Source organism: Oncorhynchus clarkii, chromosome 4 (assembly GCF_045791955.1).
Source record: "Oncorhynchus clarkii lewisi isolate Uvic-CL-2024 chromosome 4, UVic_Ocla_1.0, whole genome shotgun sequence".
In the NCBI taxonomy this organism is placed as follows: domain Eukaryota; kingdom Metazoa; phylum Chordata; class Actinopteri; order Salmoniformes; family Salmonidae; genus Oncorhynchus; species Oncorhynchus clarkii.
The window spans coordinates 22,552,611-22,573,529 of record NC_092150.1 but is presented as its reverse complement, the minus strand read 5'-3'; the positions used below and the strand labels follow the sequence as shown (position 1 = coordinate 22,573,529).

The 20,919-nt window shown below is 42.0% G+C and overlaps 1 protein-coding gene across 1 annotated transcript in view; it reads left to right on the top strand.

Moving 5' to 3' along the window:
* The window catches only part of LOC139406606 (leucine-rich repeat-containing protein 7-like), a 126,139-nt gene that overhangs the window by 76,367 nt on the left and 28,853 nt on the right, over nt 1-20,919 (top strand). The window contains exons 8-19 of the mRNA XM_071149374.1: nt 4,253-4,327; nt 6,991-7,135; nt 7,803-7,875; nt 8,883-8,900; nt 10,156-10,285; nt 11,584-11,699; nt 12,556-12,625; nt 12,746-12,845; nt 16,187-16,311; nt 16,395-16,577; nt 16,832-16,966; nt 20,037-20,123. Coding sequence (XP_071005475.1) covers nt 4,253-4,327; nt 6,991-7,135; nt 7,803-7,875; nt 8,883-8,900; nt 10,156-10,285; nt 11,584-11,699; nt 12,556-12,625; nt 12,746-12,845; nt 16,187-16,311; nt 16,395-16,577; nt 16,832-16,966; nt 20,037-20,123 — 1,257 coding nt within the window. The remainder of the gene's footprint in view (nt 1-4,252; nt 4,328-6,990; nt 7,136-7,802; nt 7,876-8,882; nt 8,901-10,155; nt 10,286-11,583; nt 11,700-12,555; nt 12,626-12,745; nt 12,846-16,186; nt 16,312-16,394; nt 16,578-16,831; nt 16,967-20,036; nt 20,124-20,919) is intronic.

Genomic DNA, 20,919 nt, shown 5'->3' with positions numbered 1-20,919 from the left:
CTCATTAGGTCTCCAGCATTGCTCCCCCGCCCGCTGTGTGTGTGTGTGTGTGTGTGTGTGTGTGTGTGTGTGTGTGTGTGTGTGTGCGTGTTTGGGCGGGCAGGCATTTGTGTGTGCGTGAGTGTGTGCCTGTGGATAGGTGGTGGGTGTGCAGGCAGGCAGGCGAGTGTGTGTGTGTGTGTGTGTGTGTGTACACTTGATGCATTATTTACTAGGGTAGCTCAAATGTGCACGACTTGGCACATCAGGACACCCACCACCGAGCACATTTTAATTGGCTGTTGGAGCTGGAGTAAACAATGGCAGGGAATTTATCAAACAATCCAGCCCGATCCCCATGCACTGTGCTTGATGCTGGCCATGTCACATTAATTTAGTGGTTGTCTAAATCAATCGCCTGGTCTGTAAGCGGTAAATGACCACAGAGTCTGGAGAAAACATTGAGTCTGAAACCATAGAGTAAGCCATGAATGTGTTTTTTTTAGCTAGTGATTTGACTAGTTTACCTTTCTTTTAACCCTCCCTTTTCATCCTATTGGCTATGTTCTCTGGACGGTGTTCTGTGTATTTATCTCACTGATTAGTGGTCCGGAGTGGTATACTACAAAGCAGGATCAATGAGTTAGCCAGTTAACTTTGATTAACAACCAGAAATGACTATTGATTTCCTGGTTCATTACAAAAGCTAAACCGTTTTGGAAGTTGAGTCAAAGAGACCATGAAACATGATTTCAGAATATTTAGGCAAGTTAGCTAGCTAACTCATTGATCCTGCATTGTAGTATACCCCTCAAGTTTAGAGCAGAGTAATAGAACAGAGGAGGGAGATAAAAACAGTCATACTATTCCCAGGTTCTCAGAATGGGAAATGGATGATACACTAGAGAGGTACTGTGAGGGCAAGGTTTGATCAAAATGCTGCATGGTCATTGACCAACAATCCATGGGATATCTGGAAGGGGGCGATATGAAGTGTGAGGATGCAGAATGCTCAGGGAGGGATGCCTTTCAAGGGTGTAACGTAACGTCTCAAAGTCATCCCTGCTTAACAAGATCTCACACTGTGCTGGGACTGGGGCTGAGGACTGGGGAGCCCTGGGGAGAGCTGCTGGCTGGAGCCATGCATGACATGCTCTGTGCCACAGGTCCCACTGATGCCTTAATTGTGCATTTGTAAATATGCTGTTAGTGTGAGGCCCGGGCTGCCTCCACAGAGCCCTCTGCAATGCACACAGCAGCACCTGCCGCCTCCTCACTCAAGGGGAAAGACAGACCAGCACAAATAGTCAGCTCAGAATGACTCCAATGTTTTCCTACTCTTTCTCATGCAATAGTCTTAACTCCCAATCTGTGCCCTACTTAAATACAAGCATTTCTCCTTCTACTTATGACCTATCTCATTCTCTCAGTGGTTCCCATCCCTTTTCAGTTATTCTACCACCAACTGATTTTTGCTCTGCCTGAAGTACCCCCTCATGTGCATTTTACCAGTAGGCCTATGGGCTCATGAGTCTTCTCAAGTACCCCTGGTGGATAGGCCCAGTACCCCCTGGGGTCCTAGTGCCTCTGGTTGGGAACCACTGCTCTACCTCATCCCCATTCAAGGACTCCTGTTGCTTTTTGCTGATAGTGTGAGCAACATTACCAATTGCCATCTCAATTCCCCTCAGATAGAACCCTCTAGTGTAGCTTTATTGCCTGGTGATTTTGAAGCCCAGGGAAAATAGAGTGCATTTTCTCACATTCCTTAAGCTGTTGTTGCTTCCTTGTCTACCCTATAATTTGTGCCAACATGCATTTTCTTCAGCTGATGGTTTTTGTGGTGAATCTTAGACTATGTAAGTGTTTTTCAGCCCTGAGAATGAATGGACTTTATCCACCCTGGTTTACTGGTATTGTTTTGTGGAGGGAGACAGCTTTCAGTCAAAAGAGCTTCTAAGAGGCTGACTGAACCAGAGGCTCTATGAAAGCTCTCTCCAATGGATTTAAGCTCATGCCTTATTTTAGTGGCAATCAGTCTTCAGCTGAGAAGCTGTATATTAATACCCAGTTTTACTAAACTGCCAACATTTACATGTATAAGACCAGGATTCAGAAGACCTTTTTTGACATAAGAAGACATTCAGCACAAGCAGCTGATATGAATGAGACTGAAAAAGTTGTCTGTCTTACTCTAGGCTAAGCACATGCAATGCAGAAGATGCAGATGTAAAAATGTCTGCCACTGACAGAACTACAGGAAAGTGCAACATCAGAGGTGATGACCTCAGCACATTTGGGTCCAGCTGAGTCAAGAACAGATGCTGAGGGGTGTGTCACAGTGGCAGAAAGTGATTCAGGGAGTACTGTGAGGAAAGTTTCCTAATTAGTCCCTGCCTGGGGAAGGAAGAGATGTTTGAGGGGGGGGGGGGGGGGGTGCTGGTGCTCAGAGGGCCGGTGTAGAGAGCAGAGCAGTGGATGGCATCAGCAATTACACCGCAGAGCTTCAAAGACGGACAAGAAGACATGCCTCTGCACAGGAAGCTCCATTGCACCGAGCACTAACCAAGTGTTTCATCTCTATCCGGAGAGAACCGGAGATATGGACAAGGTGCCAACCAAACCCCTCTCTTTGTTTCTCATTAAAACTTACAAGCAAAACAGTGTGGTGCTACTGTACTGACTCCGGCTCTACTGTAGATTGTGAGTAGTGGAGTATTGACTCATATTACACTCAACACTTCATGAGTTTAATGGGGATTTGGAGATTTTGTGTGATGTTTTGGGAGGGTAGAGGGAAGGTAGGGGACACAGAAACTACAGAGAGTTTTTAGCAGCGCTTCCATTACCCAATGCCAGTCAACCTTGTTTATACCCTTGGTGGGAAGGGAACTTAATTAGTTTTTGTTTGAAGTTTGCTAACAATTTCTGGTTCAGTAGTTAATAGAATATGCATAGCATCAGTTTGATTTTAGATTGCTATGTTGTAAAGGCTCTGTTGATACTGTAGGAATTTCAATATTGTTTTAGGAAGTGGTTGTGTACCTCCTGTTTTTGTTGTTGTTGTTAGGTTTTGCCTGATTCCATACTGAGATTCTATCAACTTCTATCACAAATGATGTAACTGAAGCAAGCACATCCAGTTTTTTTTAGGAGCATGCCCTTTCCAAACTTAATAAAACATCACAACTTTTTAGTGAACACACAAGGTACTGTAGCTACCCTCACAACCGTCATTGAAAGGCCGTCATTGAAAATAAGAATTTGTTCTTAACTGACTTGCCTAGTTCAATAAAGGTAAAATAAAATAAAAAACATAAATAATACTAAAAAATACTCTAAATAGAGAATATTCCAGAAAACCATTTGGAGTCCTTATCGATTGCCAGTAAAACCACAGGCGTAGCACCCCCCCACACGTCATAAGCCATTGCATTTTTTTTTTCATTACAGTAAGTTTGCTTTAAGCTGATGATCTTTCTGTTAGCCTCATGGCAATATGTATATAATAGCAGGAAATGAGCTCTTAAACAGCAACATTTTCTCTCAGCGTCAATGCAAAATATGTTAAATAGCAAGAGATTAGCAATAAAACTTCACATCTCCATGCCCCATGGCATAATTTTTTTTTTTTATAGACACAAAAAAGGTCCGTCCTTGCTCGAGCCTTGCGGGGGCCCCGGTAAACTGTGCTATGCCACTGAGTAAAGCCACACCATGCTGCGAAAAGAAATGCATGAGAAAGATTGGAATTGATTAGGGCAGCATGAAGGACCGTGAGGACTGTCACCTAGTCTCCCAGCCTGGTCTAATGGAGTGATTTCACATAGTCAGGTAGAGCCTTTAGTCCCGATAGTCCCACACAGTCTGGCTAGACCTCTCCACACGTCTGTATCGAACACAATCACTCACAGGACTCTATACGAGATTCAAACACACCGCTTCCATTATAGAATACGGAACGTGAGATTAATTCTAGAATACATCTGGAGTAGCGACTTTGCACCACTCATTGTGCAAATGCCATCATTGACATGCCTACTTTGTTTAGTAATTATGCCCATTGGTATTGTTATTCACTTCTTATATTGATTGGTGTTAAAACCGCACTTCATTTACTTAAAACTACATACCACTTGCCAGCCTGCCCATGAGACAAAATGGCCAGGGCTTTCTTATCTCTCTGCCTTAGTTTTTGGGATATTTTCTACTGTCCAGCCCTCCTGCGCTGGTTCTAGACACAGACGTAATGTGTGTGTGTTTTGTGTTTCAGCCTGAAGTCCTGGAGCAGATCCATAACCTAAAGGAGCTGTGGATGGACAACAACTCACTGCAGACAATACCTGGGGTAGGCCTACACCTCCATTTATTATCTGTCTGTGTCATTTTTCATTGGCCCTAATGAAGTCTGTGTATGGGCAGTGATGCGCTAGTTAGTTCATGTTGGTCAGTGCATAGGGGTTAGTTATGCACCACCATAGGGCAACCTTTGAAAAAAGTTCCCTCAAACCCCTGTTTTCTTTGCTCTGTCTCCCACCCCCTCTAACAATTCAATTTAAGGGGCTTTATTGGCATGGGAAACATGTGTTAACATTGCCAAAGCAAGTGAGGTAGATAATATACAAAAGTGGAATAAACAATAAAAATTAACAGTAAACATTAAACATACAGAAGTTTCAAAACAATAAAGATATATACATATATATATATATACAGTGCCTTGCGAAAGTATTCGGCCCCCTTGAACTTTGCGACCTTTTGCCACATTTCAGGCTTCAAACATTTTTTTTTTTTTGAAGACTCAACAACAAGTGGGACACAATCATGAAGTGGAACGACATTTATTGGATATTTCAAACTTTTTTAACAAATCAAAAACGGAAAAATTGGGCGTGCAAAATTATTCAGCCCCTTTACTTTCAGTGCAGCAAACTCTCTCCAGAAGTTCAGTGAGGATCTCTGAATGATCCAATGTTGACCTAAATGACTAATGATGATAAATACAATCCACCTGTGTGTAATCAAGTCTCCGTATAAATGCACCTGCAGTGTGATAGTCTCAGAGGTCCGTTAAAAGCGCAGAGAGCATCATGAAGAACAAGGAACACACCAGGCAGGTCCGAGATACTGTTGTGAAGAAGTTTAAGCCGGATTTGGATACAAAAGGATTTCCCAAGCTTTAAACATCCCAAGGAGCACTGTGCAAGCGATAATATTGAAATGGAAGGAGTATCAGACCACTGCAAATCTACCAAGACCTGGCCGTCCCTCTAAACTTTCTGCTCATACAAGGAGAAGACTGATCAGAGATGCAGCCAAGAGGCCCATGATCACTCTGGATGAACTGCAGAGATCTACAGCTGAGGTGGGAGACTCTGTCCATAGGACAACAATCAGTCGTATATTGCACAAATCAGGCCTTTATGGAAGAGTGGCAAGAAGAAAGCCATTTCTTAAAGATATCCATAAAAAGTGTCGTTTTTTGCCACAAGCCACCTGGGAGACACACCAAACATGTGGAAGAAGGTGCTCTGGTCAGATGAAACCAAATTTGAACTTTTTGGCAACAATGCAAAATGTTATGTCTGGCGTAAAAGCAACACAGCTCATCACATTGAACACACCATCCCCACTGTCAAACATGGTGGTGGCAGCATCATGGTTTGGGCCTGCTTTTCTTCAGCAGGGACAGGGAAGATGGTTAAAATTGATGGGAAGATGGATGGAGCCAAATACAGGACCATTCTGGAAGAAAACCTGATGGAGTCTGCAAAAGACCTGAGACTGGGACGGAGATTTGTCTTCCAACAAGACAATGTCCCAAAACATAAAGCAAAATCTACAATGGAATGGTTCACAAATAATCCTATCCAGGTGTTAGAATGGCCAAGTCAAAGTCCAGACCTGAATCCAATCGAGAATCTGTGGAAAGAACTGAAAACTGCTGTTCACAAATGCTCTCCATCCAACCTCACTGAGCTCGAGCTGTTTTGCAAGGAGGAATGGGAACAAATGTCAGTCTCTCGATGTGCAAAACTGATAGAGACATACCCCAAGCGACTTACAGCTGTAATCGCAGCAAAAGGTGGCGCTACAAAGTATTAACTTAAGGGGGCTGAATAATTTTGCACGCCCAATTTTTCAGTTTTTGATTTGTTAAAAAAGTTTGAAATATCCAATAAATGTCGTTCCACTTCATGATTGTGTCCCACTTGTTGTTGATTCTTCACAAAAAAATACAGTTTTATATCTTTATGTTTGAAGCCTGAAATGTGGCAAAAGGTCGCAAAGTTCAAGGGGGCCGAATACTTCCGCAAGGCACTGTATATATATATATATATATATATATATATATATATGTATGTGTGTTGTAACAATGTACAAATGGTTAAAGTACACAAGGTGAACTAAATAAGCATACATATGTGTTGGTGTTTGTTCTTCACTGGTTGCCCTTTTCTTGTGGCAACAGGTCACAAATCTTGCTGCTGTGATGGCACACTGTGGAATTTCACCCAGTAGATATGGGAGTTTATCAAAATTGGATTTGTTTTCAAATTCTTTGTGGATCTGTGTAATCTGAGGGAAATATGTCTCTCTAATATGGTCATACATTGGGCAGGAGGTTAGGAAGTGCAGCTCAGTTTCCACCTCATTTTGTGGGGGCAGTGAGTACATAGCCTGCCTTCTCTTGAGAGCCATGTCTGCCTACGGCAGCCTTTCTCAATAGCAAGGCTATGCTCACTGAGTCTGTACATATTAACATCCATCTGTCCATGTCTCTCAAAACCCTGCCTTCTCTCTCTCCCCCCACGCCCTCTAACATCCATCGCTTTGTCTCTCAAAACCCTGCTTTTTTGCTCTGTCTCCCTTTCTCACTCACTCACTTTGTCTCTCTCTCTCCCTTTTTTCTTTCTGTCTCTGTCTGTCTCTCTGTCTCTGTCTCTCTCTCTCTCTCCCACCCCCTCTAACATCCATCGCTCCATGTATCTCCCTCCCCTGCTTCTGAAGTGTATAGGGAAGCTGAGGCATCTGCGCTACCTGGACCTGGCTAAAAACAGGATTGAAAGCCTGGACACTGACATCTCTGGCTGTGAGTCCCTGGAGGACCTCCTGCTCTCCTCCAACATGCTGCAGCATCTGCCTGACACCATAGGTGAAGCCATAGAACTTCTCTGTTCTCTTCCCTCTGCAACAATAGTGTCTCCTGATTAGATTTTCTCTGCTCTCTTCCATCTGCAACAAACGGTATCTCCTGGTTATATTTTCTCTGCTCTCTCCCGTCTGCAACAAATGGTATCACCTGGTTATAATCTCTCTGCTCTCTCCCATCTGCAACAAATGGTATCTCCTGGTTAGATTGTCTCTGCTCTCTCCCGTCTGCAACCAATGGTATCTCCTGGTTAAAGAGAATAGAGAAAGGATCAAGAAAGGATGATTAGGAAAGAAGGCTGAGAGAGGATGATTAATTCTGTAATGACTGCATTCATCATGGTGGCTCCTCTCGGAGGCTGTTATCTGAGAGTGCATTTCCCTGAGTTGTTTTGTCATTAACAATCAAATGGCTTGCGTCATTAAAATGTCATTTGTATTTGGAGTGAAACATTTATTTGTTTGAATCCTGGGATTTAATTTACACAAACAATGAAGTTATTTTGTACTTAGTAAGTTTTTAAATAATTTCCTGGCTGTAAATTAATGAAATGGTAAGAGGATTATGTTGGCAATGGGTTTGAATAATTCCTTTTAACTGTGTTCTTCGCTTTTTGTTTTTGTTTGTTCCTTTTTTAAAATAATCAAATGAGTGTTTGTCTCTATTGCAGGAATGTTGAAAAAACTCACAACATTAAAAGTGGATGACAACCAGCTCACCTCACTGCCTAACACCATTGGAAGGTGAGACCGATTAGGAAACTGATTGCACTATTTTGTTTACATACACTTCTTAGATTGCAATCCCAGAACTCCCCTCAAGTCGAATAAAATGTTTTGAAATTATTACGCCAAAAGCTAAACTACATTCCAAGTCTTGTTTATTAGTTAATATCTATCATGGAACTGAATGGCAGTCAATTTTAGGGCATCTATTGCATAACCAAATTAAAAGGCGTCAGAGACAGCAATTTTGATGGTAAAACCGGTTGACACGTTGAATCTCGTCTTCTCCTCCGCTGGTTTGCTACTGAGCTGAGCTGTATTCAACACGGCCTGTGGATAGAAGGGTTCTGAAACTCTGCTGAGTCTGGCACCTTCTCCTTGCTGCTCCTTCTCACCTCACATTGACTAACGCTGATTGGTTCCATCACTGTTCACACCAAGTAGAGTGATGCAGTACATTGTGTCTCAGTTAGCGGCACTGAGAGGAGATAGATAGATCTATCCATCTCTCTCTCTTTTTTCTTTTTCTCTCTCTCTCTCTCTTTCTCTCTCTTTCTCTTTCTCTCTCTTTTGCTCTTTCTCTTTTTCTCTCTTTTTCTCTTTCTTTCTTCCCCCCTCCGGCTTAGCATTGTTCCAAAATGTGCACTGACATTTTGGGTGTATGCCATTCATTTGTTGTGGAATATGGCTCTCTTAGAGGAGTTGACTCTGTGCCAGTATTGCAGTTTCAACAGCCGTCCTAATATATTTGTTTTATTTGATATGCTGTTTATATTATATCAAAAGTTTAATCTGGAAAATATAATGAGTCAGAGGAAATTCTGTGGGTCAACTTTGAACATGCCATGTCATTGAGACTGTGATCTAATAGGTCAGGGGTCACCAACTTACAGTTCATCATGTCATGTTCATCCTTATCCCCAAGCCTGTGATACTGTTTTCAGTGCACCTTTTTTTCTTGGTTTGTCATTGGTCGGTTTTGTGTGTTGTGGTTATTTCACATGCATCTAAAATGGGCCACTTAGTGGACGCGCCAAATTAGGGTAAGTAGACCGCGAATCACTGTCTCCTGTATACGTTCCTCCTCGCCACAGCATGTTTATTCAGGCAAGTGCTCACCTTAACGTTCCCTGTCTGTACTGTATGTTCCAGCCGGGGAAGGGGATCCAGTGAAAGTCCTGCATATGGGAGGCCAGCTGGGACAAATGTTAAGCTAATGACACTGCTGTGTGTACAATAAATACAAATGAACTCTGTCCAGTGAGGGGAGGCTTCTCTTCCCCTCGTCCTCTCCTGGTCATATACACTGACATTGTACACTATACGCTCTGTTGGAGCTTGAATTTAGAATTGTTGGAGGCTGTGGGAGGACATTTTAAAGCTGGACAGTTGTTGATTTAGCTTACAAATCAAATCATCAAATCCATTGTCCTTTCAAATCTGACAAAGAGGCAAGGGCATTTGACTCAATAAACACTGTGGCTTTAGAGTTTAAGATATAAGATATAGAGTGAAGTTTGTCATTCATGAAGTTCAATTGGAGAATAATATTCAATGTATATTTTTAAAAGCATACTGTTGATTATATTCTGATTGAAAAGAGATTCTGCACCACCAGATACTGATTGTGAAAGGGAGTCAGCAACATCAATGATTAATTTCCTCTCGTGGGATTAATACAGTTTATGTTCAAATCATGTTTATTTTATTTTAGTTTGCCTTCTAGAGGAATATCTCATTCTATCAAGTCATGGTTTTTGAATATTGTCATGATTCTCACGAATCCACTTGATTGACCATTTTCACCTCTGTAGCCTGTACATGTCTTAGATGCATCTAGTCTTAAAGGGAACCCAATTAATATTTGTTTCCATGGACACCAAGGAGGGATCAAACATCTGAGGCTCCATCTGTCAACAAAAAATAATGCAACCTGTGGCTGAAATTAATCTACCGGTGGCTTTTCCTCAAAGTGTTTGAGTGAAATAATATTTGTATCATTATGATATATCTAAATGTTCCACTTCAAGAATTCACAGCACATTTTTAGCAGACGAATGAAGTTGGTCTGTGCTTTGTAGGTTCTTAACAAAAATGATATGCAAATATTAACATGGTACATCAAAGACATGTGAAGTAGAGTATCTATGCAGAATTGTGATTTTGCCTGTATTATTGTAGATAGTGTGTTGGTTATGTTTAATTTGTTGCTCTTACACCAATAACTAACCAAGTGAAAGTAGCTGTGGCACGAAGGATTCCAAAGGGTCTCTTTCTCCTCTCTCTATCTCTACCCAGTTTATCGCTTTTAGAAGAGTTTGACTGCAGCTGTAATGAATTGGAGTCCCTGCCCCCAACCATTGGCTACCTGCATAACCTCCGCACGTTTTCTGCTGATGAGAACTTCCTTGTTGAACTACCCAGGGAGGTACGTCTGTCTGTCCCACACCAATAACCTCACACTGATCCTATACACACATACACATACAGTGGAGTTCGAAATGTTTCAATCCCTTGATAAAGATGAGCAAAACAGGTCCGATGACATGAGATCTTTTGCCAGATACACCAATGGTGGGTTTGGCCTTCGAAAGAACAATGCATATGCAGGACATACCTCATCCGTACTGTAAAATCTGGTGGTGGATATTTGATGTTATGAGGCTATTTTGTTACCACTGGTCCTGGGATCCTTGTTAAGGTCAATGGCATCATGAACTTTACCAAGAGCGATTGTATTAGTATAAAACAAATATAATTTTTTATATATTTTTTGAGCATACAATATACACTACATGACCAAAAGTATGTGGACACCTGCTCGTTGAACATCTCCTTCCAAAATCATGGGCATTAATATTGAGTTGTTCCCTCCTTTGCTGCAATAACAGCCTTCACTCTTCTGGGAAGGCTTTCCATTAGATGTTGGAACATTACTGCGGGGACTTCCATTCAGCCACAAGAGCATTAGTGAGGTCCGCCATTGATGTTGGGCGATTAGGTCTGGCTTGAAGTCGGGCTTTCCAATTCACCCCAAAGGTGTTCCATGGGGTTGAGGTCAGGGCTCTGTGCAGGCCAGTCAAGTTCTTCCACACTGACCTTACTTTGTGCAGGGGGGCATTGTCATGCTGAAACAGGAAAGGGCCTTCCCCAAACTGTTGCCAAAAAGTTGGAAGAACAGAATCATCTAGAATGTCATTGTATGCTGTAGCTTTAAGATTTCCTTTCACTGGAACTAAGGATCCTAGCCCGAACTATGAAAAACAGCCCCAGACCATTATTCCTCATCCACCAAACTTTACAGTTGGCACTCTGCATTGGGACAGGTACTATTCTCCTGTCATCCGCCAAACCCAGATTCGTCCAACGGACTGCCAGGTGGTTAAGCATGATTTATCACTCCAAAGAACGCGTTTCCACTGCTCCAGAGTCCAGTGGAGGCGTACTCGATTTTATACACCTGTCAGCAACGGGTGTGGCTGAAATAGCCAAATCCACTAATTTGAAGGAGTGTCCACATACTTTTTTGTATATATAGTGTATCTCAGTATTTGTGTTATTTATTTTACACTGTCTTTTATGCTGGTCTTTATCAGGGGAACCAATAATTCCAGACCCCACTGTACACTCACACACAATGCATGTATTTCTGTAATTGATATGGTTTGGTGAAAGGAAGATGGAAAGTGATCATTGAAATGTATGCTTGCATCCCTTTTGTTGCAGATTGGGAACTGTAAGAATGTGACAGTCATGTCGTTGCGCTCCAATAAGCTGGAGTTTCTACCTGACGAAATTGGGCAGATGACCAAGCTACATGTTCTCAATTTAAGCGACAATAGGTTACTATTGGTTACCACACACACACACACACACACACACACACACAGTGAATCCATATGTTCCTCACACTCTCCTTGATAAGACAACAGCTTAATACTGTAGGCTTGTGTTGTGTGTCTATTTATTTACATAGCGCGTAGGTGGAATGGGACATTCTTCTGAGGAGTTTATATAAACTAGTGGTTATTATTTTGCTAATGGCCCATTAAGATAGCTGCACAACATTAGAAAGCACTTCCCCTGCCCCCGGGCTAATTAAGCTCTTTATGAGATGTTTAGTTGCTCTGCCAGTGATTTACTTGATCCAAGGTAATTAAACCATACTATCACTAAATACACGGCACCCATTAGGCAGACCTGTGTCCACACGCGACACCACAGAGCTGAGCGTTCAACCACTCCAACCCTGCTTCGTTCTACCTACGGTAGCCATCAACACTGTCTCCCGCTGACAGATTTCTGTTGTAAAAGCGAAGTTCACTGAGCGTGTTGCCACGGTAACTTACTTTTCCCCCTTTGTGTGTTGGTTAACTTTCCTGTGTGGTGGGTGTCAGTCAGTCAGAGGCAGACAGGCTGTGATTGTGTTTGGCAGAGGAATAGTCTTGGATTTTCACATTGGACTATATGTCGATCTGTGTCCTTGAACACATCAGAACACAATGTGCCTCTTACACACTCTGTGGAGAATGATGTGAAGTTGAGCTGAAGCCACTTGTCTGAATTATTTCCATATAATCACTTCTCACTTTTAATCGCAAATTAAGTAACCTTTTGAAGTTTAATAAACAAAAATATGTACTCAATTAGATGATATGCCTTCTTACTCCCTATTTTGTCTTCTTCTCCCTTACACAGATTAAAAAACCTTCCGTTCACTTTCACAAAACTAAAAGATCTTGCTGCTCTTTGGCTATCAGACAATCAGGTAAATATGATCTTATGTGTTGTTTTCTTGGGAAGAAATTACATTTACTGATACATTCTAATGATGTAATACCTGTGTATCAGCGGTACTTGAAGAGTTAATGATGTGTGCTGTGTGCAGTCCAAGGCCCTGATCCCTCTCCAGACCGAGGCCCATCCAGAGACCAAGCAGAGGGTCCTCACCAACTACATGTTCCCTCAGCAACCACGACATGATGAGGGTGAGGTAGAAATTACATGTAAATTACATGTAACACATGCTGACATGAGGGGAAATCCTGACAGCCAACTATTCCCTCAAAGTGGATGTAGTACTACTATCAAATCAAATTGTATTAGTCACTTGCGCCGAATACAACAGGTGTAGACCTTACATTGAAATGCTTACTTACGAGCCCCTAACGAACAGTGCAGTTTCAAAGAAATATGGATAAGAACAAGAGATAAAAGTAACAAGTAATTAAAGAGCAGCAGTAAAAAATAACTATATACAGGGGGGTGCCGGTACAGTCAATGTGCGGTGGCACCGGTTAGTTGAGGTAGTAGGTACATGTAGGTAGCGTTATTAAAGTGGCTATATGCATAGATGACAACAGAGAGTGGCAGTGATGTGGAGGGGTGACGGGGGGGGGGGGGGGTGCAATGCACAGTCTGGGTAGCCATTTGACTAGATGTTCAGGAGTCTTATGGCTTGGCGGTAGAAGCTGTTTAGAAGCCTCTTGGACCTAGACATGGCACTCCGGTACCGCTTGCCATGCAGTAGCAGAGAGAACAGTCTATGACTAGGGTGGCTGGAGTCTTTGACCATTTTTGGGGCCTTCCTCTGACACTGCCTGGTATAGAGGTCCTGGATGGCAGGAAGCTTGGCCCCAATGATGTACTGGGCCGTACGCACTGCCCTCTGTAGTGCCTTGCGGTCTTAGGCTGAGCAGTTGCCGTACCAGGCAGTGATGCAAGCAGCTCTCGATGGTGCAGCTGTAGAACCTTTTGAGGATTTGAGGACCCATGCCAAATCTTTTGTCCCCTGAGGGGGAATAGGTTTTGTCGTGCCCGCTTCCCAACTGTCTTGGTGTGCTTGCACCATTTTAGTTTGGGATGTGGACATCAAAGAACTTGATGCTCTTAACCTGCTCCACTGCAGTCCCATTGATGAGAATGGGGGCGTGCTCAGTCCTCTTTTTCCTATAGTCCACAATCATCTCCTTTGTCTTGATCACGTTGAGGGAGAGGTCATTGTCCTGGCACCACACGGCCAGGTTTCTGACCTCCTCCCTATAGGCTGTCTTGTTGTTGTTGGTGATCAGGCCTACCACTGTTGCTTTATCTGCAAATGTAATGATGGTTTTGGAGTTGTGCCTGGCTGTGCAGTCATGAGAGAACAGGGAGTACAGGAGGGGGCTGAGCATGCACCCCTGAGGGGCCCCTGTTTTGAGGACCAGTGTGGCGTGTGTGATTTAGTGATGGCTAAGGTGTCATGGATATGTATTTACAATTGATTAATGGTGTTTGATATACCCTGTTATCCATTCTAGTAATGTATAGTAGTACGTGTGCAGAGCACGTGTCACTGAACTACCCTTTGAGGTAGAGCTCTTCACGGGTCCAAAAAGTTGTGGGTGAATTGACCTGAGGAAAGTCAGACCAGTTCTGAAATAGCCTGTGAAAAAACAGACCCAAACAGACCCGTGCTGGTTCAGATCCGAGAGACTCGTTCAGATCCGAAGAGAAAGATGAAACCTCTTAACAAATGACAAAACTGTTTGATGTGTAGCATATTCAAAACTTTATAGCCATCTTTTTATTTAAATGCATCAGGGCATTGCATGCATTTAGGCCTACAGGTCTAGGTGTCCTCTCTATGATATTCATACATTTTTAAAATAAATGTAAAGGAGAAGAAGCTTAGGCTTAGCCCTAGAGAGACCGAGAGAAAGATAGAGATATGCCAGAGCCATGTTCCCGACACCGGCCTGCATTTCTTTATACTTGTCTGCTCAGATATAGGCGTACAGAAGGGGGCTAATTCATTAATTTTCCATTTAGAATATTTTGTATAAAGATAAGCATTATACTGTTAGATTAAAGGAGTAACTCTGGTAACATTCTTCCTCACCTCAAGTTCAATTGTCCGGAATCAGTTGGAGCACTGGTGCGCACTACCTTTGTAGGCCTGCAGTAGCTAAGCCTAATAATAACCATACCACACCAAAGTGTCTTTACTTTATTTCGGTAATATCCAAAGTAAGTCAAGTCATTGTTTATAGGGAAAATACAAACAGGTTCTTATATTGCGACATTAAATACAGTTTGAATCTTTCCCTCTTTGGTTTTTGCTTTTCATGCTTTAAGTGCGAGTAGCCCCAGGCCTAGCGGTAATTCTATTATATTGTGTAAAATACAACATTACAGTTGGAACTTAATTTGGCCAAAGAAAATGGCTCAACAATATGAAACAAACAGATTCTGAAATAGGCTTCCAATAATAACAAGTATATACAATAATAATAGTAAATAAATAAAAGTTTGAATTCCATCAAACCTGACTAGCACACAGTCCATGTTGCCGTGCCAACTGTGGTGGATATTATAAAATAAGGATTTGCTGGAGACCAAATTAAGGTTATTTATATCTGAGATCAGAGGGAACAACAGAGTTACACTGCACAGTGTAGACAGTCAGAATTCTGAAGCATTGGGTGATAAGCAAATATCTTTATAGTTTCCTGTTATTGGGCGGGACTGTCAGTTCTCCTTTTATACAAGGACACATGAGCAAGCTGGTTTGCAACACAGGATGATTCTCCCGAGAACAGGAGATTATAATAGGATAGTTTCACAAGGTTAGTCACATGCTCAGTTATGTGGACACATACAGTTAAAATTTCCAGTTACACAACATTCTTATCATCTTTGTCCACTACAGTATTGAAACCTGTCCCCAAGGACATTGTCTTGTCGGCTTCTTTTCACTATACTCTTTCTCTTCTAACTTTAGTTTTACTTAAATGAAAAATATCTTCACAATCAACAGTAGCCTAGGCCAAGACTCCTTTCTCTCTCTCTCTCTCTCTCTCTCTCTCTCTCTCGTTCTCTCTCTCCTCAACAGCAGACACACGTGAGGTGAGCAGCCGGAAGCAGTTTCAGCTGTACATAAGCTATACGCTTTATTGAGTTGCAATTGGCTGACACAGATTATAAGCGTGTGCAGTTATCATCACCTCACACATTAAATTAACAGATGACGGGTAAAATCGGGTCCGGTCGGTAAATCCATTTTAATTGCACATACCTGAGACCCGTGGCAATTATATCAGATCCGACCCAGATCCGAACAGAAGTCAGCGTTTATGAGCCGTAGACGCTTGCAACTGCTCGGATCTCGGAATTTCAGGTCTGTTGAACCCGTGAAGAACTCTACTTTGAGGGAGTTGACAGGTGGTTAGGTTATGTGCCAGTGCACTGTATGCTGGTGGTGAAGTGAGCATGTCAGAATCGCATCAGTGTGAGACCAGTGCACAGTAAGTCAGTGACACCTCCCTGTCTCTCTGCCCATCCTCCGTAGACTACCAGTCAGACAGTGACAGTTTCAACCCCACCTTATGGGAGGAACAGCGTCAGCAGAGGATGACTGTGGCCTTTGAGTTCGAGGAGAAGAAGGAGGAAGAGGACAACTCTGGAAAAGTCAAGGTTTCATAGGACTTTTTGTTGAGCGTTTCTCACTGTTTTTATTTTGTTATTCCCGCTTATTTTTGCCCGTCCTCTCTGTCCAGGTTGAGATCAATCTGAAGCGCTACCCTACACCGTACCCAGAGGATCTGAAGAACATGGTGAAGTCAGTGCAGAACATGGTGGGCAAGAACCAGCATCCCCTCAGCACTAACTGCTCTGGTACCAATATGGAGTCACGAAAACAAGAACAGTATGAACCCCCCTGGCCCATGCCCCCCAAAGAGGTAACAGGCCAGGTCACACCACACACCCAGAGACCCACACATACCATCTCTCTCTCTCTCTCTCTCTCTTGCTCTCTCGCTCTCTCTCATTTGTATGTATGTATGTATGTGTGTGTGTGTGTGTGTGTGTGTGTGTGTGTAAATATGTATATATACGTATATGTGTGTATATATATGTACAAAAACAAATGCATAGATTATACATTTTTGGATGAATGGGATAAATATGTTTTACTCAGAGTGTCCTGTTCCAGGTGATGGAGAGAGAGATGAAAGAGAGAGAAAGAGAGTTCAACAAGACTCAGATGACAGAGCAGGGTGTAATCCACAATTCTGCCATCGACATCCCAAAGCGCAAAGACAAGGAGGATCTGACTGAGAGCTCAGAGGTACAGGAACAATCTCTTTGTGGACATGTTATTAAGAAGGTTGTACTTATTACGCTCTTGTAACACCAGGAAAACAAACTAAACAACAGCTTGTATTGGGCACGATGCGGAAGGGAGTAACGACATAAATGTTTACACTGCAGCCTCAAGGTCCTTTCAGGCGATTATGTCAGATTTAGTTGTCCTCAGTTGCCTCTGTTTCAACGTGAGAGTTCCGGTAGAGGTGAGACCAGTTGTACTGAACGTAATTTCGAAAGATTAATGTAGGCTCAGCCCACTGGGCGCAGACGTCAGTTGTCAACTAATGTGAAATCAACCAAAAATGTGAACGACTGGCTCGATTCGGTCTTGTGTAGTAAAATTTGAAATTGTGTTTTTTAGATTGGATAAAAGTAGAGACTCTGAGGTTGAGAATGGTATATCATACACTACAGTTGAGGAACAATGGAAAAGTAATTCTGCTTTGAAATTTGATAAACTTGTAACCCCATTTTGAGGAAATGGCCCTTGAATGTTTAGGTACATCTACTGGACAGCCCTTCTTTGTCTACACCCATTCAGCATTGTTCACACCCTATTAAGCCTTAGGCCCACCCTTCTCTTTAAGGATTTCCTGAAATGAGTCACAAATGTCACCCTGTCATTGACTTTAGGTACAAATGTTGGCGAAAAATATAGTAAATTCCCTTACGTTGATAACTTTTTGCAAATCCAATCAGTTTTCCACATTGATTCTACATCATTACATTTCATTTTTTGGGTTGAAATGACATGGAAACAACATTGATCCAACCAATTTTTGCCCAGTGGGAGGGTTCAGTGTTTTTGACATACTGCCAGGCATGACAGAGCTTGAGAGGATGATGTATTAAATCCAGGACCATGGAAGCTTTTTAGAGGTGATGTGAATAAAACCTGCAGAGATCATAGGATCCTTTCATCTGGAAGCCTCAAAGCCCCCATGATGGCCTCAACTGGGTCTTTGTTAAATCGTTAGCTCTCTTTCTCTGAATACGCAGAGGAGTTAGTGTCTGCTGAGGTGCTGTTGTCATTGTTTTTTAATGCAGTGTGCGAAAATGTGCATTATTTTGGCAAGCATAATATCATAATGTGGCTAAAATGGAAGTTAACTCGGCCATAACTCAAATGTTAAGTATTAGTGCATTTGCAAGTCCCGAAGGGGTAACCTGGCGCTGAAGTTTTGGCTGTGATAAGGCTAGAAAAATACTGTACAATGAACAGCAGAGGCTGTTGAACAAACAGAGCAAAGGTCCGTGTTAAATGTCAATGGTATTCAGAGGCTAGATCTGAATAGGTAATCTCTAAACGCCTGTTCCCAGAGTCAAGTGGCCAGCATCTGGAGCTGAATAAAGCAGGACATACAATATGTACTGTCTCTTGTATCTTCTTACGGTCATTTCTTTTTAAGCTCAGGCCATCGTGATTGATGGTGTTAAGTCTTGAATTACATAAATGTGTTCCGCAGGGGTTGATACTAGGACCTGTTCTTTTCACTATTTATATAAATGCTATTGGTCAATCGGTAAAAAACATTTTTTTTAAATATATATGCGGATGGTACTATTATGTACACAATTGCTGAGTGCTGACCTGGCTGTGACAAGGCTACAGTCTGATTTTGCACTTGTGCAGGATCCCTTACTGATTTTATAACTCATACTTAATACAGGCAAAACTAAATATGTGTTGTTTTCAAGTTTTTGCAAGATTGTCTCAGATGGATTACATCTTTACTCATCGAATGGTTCTATAATCGAACAAGTCCCTGCACACAAATACCTTGGTATTTGGATTGACAATGATTGATCGTTTTAAAAACATACGACTGAGCTTTAAAGTTAGCTTTTTTTTACAGAGACAGATCTTGTCTCTCTAGTCAGCAGGAAGCAGATTGTGCTGTCAACCTTTCTACCTGTTCTTGATTATGGTGATACTATTTATCAAAGTGCAGCTGCCTCTACTCTTAAGCCCTTGGATGACGTTTTTCATAGCGCCCTTCATTTTATTACTCTTCACTGTATTCTTTAATAGAAGGTTGACTGGACCTCTTTGAAGTCACGTAGATCACATCATTACACTCTTGTTGTTTACATAGCCCTGCTCCACAAACTTTCGACTTACTTAACGTCTCTATTAAGATTTAAAATGACAAGTTATCAAACCTGTTCACAGGGTTGGTTAACTCTGGAGACTCCTTTGGTGTCTAGAGAGTTAGGTGAATCAGCCTATAATTTCCTTCCACCTTGTGTGGAATGATCTACAGTACACAAGTGGTGCCTTTACTGCATTTCAGACGTTTGTTAGAGGACCTTTTTACTGAAGAATGTGTCTGTTTTTTATGATTGTGTTTTTATTTTTCGCCTATTGTTGTGTATAATAATGTGTATTTTGTTGTGCATATGAATGTGTAGTTTAATGTGTTTGTTGTATTTTGATGTGTATTGTGGTGCTTGAAAAGAGACCTTGGTTGCAGCATTGACTCCATGTCAAAATAAAGGTTAAATATTTTTTAAATAAATGTATGAGCCCAGGGTTTGGGCCGTATACATCAGGGGTGTAAATGCACTTATGCTGGTTGTTAGTCCTTTTAACATAGATTTAAGTTAAGATGATATGGGGATTTTTTTAAATGTATTTTTTACCTGTAAGATAAAAATACATATAGAATCCCTTTTCCAGTAGATATAGGTTCCAAGGTGTCAGCTAGAAACGGCTTATTTTCCTTAAAGCTGGAAGGTCCTCCTGTGCTTGGCAAACTCTGCTATATCGCTACCTCTCTTTGACAGAGCTGCAATGCCCTTTGACAGAGCTGCAATGTCCTGTGTGCTTTGTGTCCATTACTGCTTTGGATTGCCTCATGTTGTCTCCCCCCGCAAAGCTCCAGGAAAAGAGACCCTTGAGTGACGCAATGAGAACTGGGGCACTGGGTGGGGGGTGCTGATGCCATAACCCATGCTTCTTTACCTCACACATACTTTTTTTTGTAGAACCATGAACACGTCCTCTACATTTTTTATTTGTTTGTATGTGTGTTTGTTTGTTTGCTTAGATTTCTTTACATCGCGTGGTTCCCAAGCTGCCACAGCCAGAGAATACATCATCAGCCGTTACAGCTTCTTCCTGTTTCTGCCTCATAGTAAGTGGCTGTGAGATCAGACATTAGGCAGTCTGCTCAACCACGGCTCGGCTGGCGTGACTTCACACTGCCTCTGTGCACCCTGACAAAGGCTATGAAACATCTGGAGAAACGAAGTCTGACTGGCATGAACCATGAAGATGAAAGAAAGCTAACAGCCACACTATATATTGCAAAGATATGTTGATCTGTAATGTATATAATGTACAGTACTACAGCTGGACTTGAATTGTTTCATGTAAAGTCTGTGGATCATGACTGGTAAAGCTTATACAGTATACTATAGTGTAGCTTATATAGCTGTTAGTTTTGTGTGCAAATGGGCAGAAGACTGGCAGTGCCAAGGCTAACTCCAGCACTTAGTGGCATTACACACTACAGTTTCTACACAGCTGTTTGTTATGAGTTAATCAAGCATTCATTTGAGATGTGGTCAAAGCATCGAGCCTGCCTTGTCAATTACTCCCAGGCACAGAGAAGGTGTTGGTCAATTATGGAAACATAACCTTGGGAGTGATTTAAGGTGGCATTTTTACCCAAAGCAGAAAACGGTGCAGCTGTCAAAATGGACTGAATCACTTTGAATACTTGAAACAGAGGTGTATATATATCAAATTGAGCTTTGAATGCAACCGTTACACGACAGCATCGTTGCGTGTCATTTAACTTCTGCACTGAACATACTAAACCCTCATAGTAGCCCCCTCATAGATATGGATTGTATTCCTTATGAAATTATAGCTTTTACAACATATACCGCACGACTATTGGAAATTGTTGCAGCTTCTTTTTACAC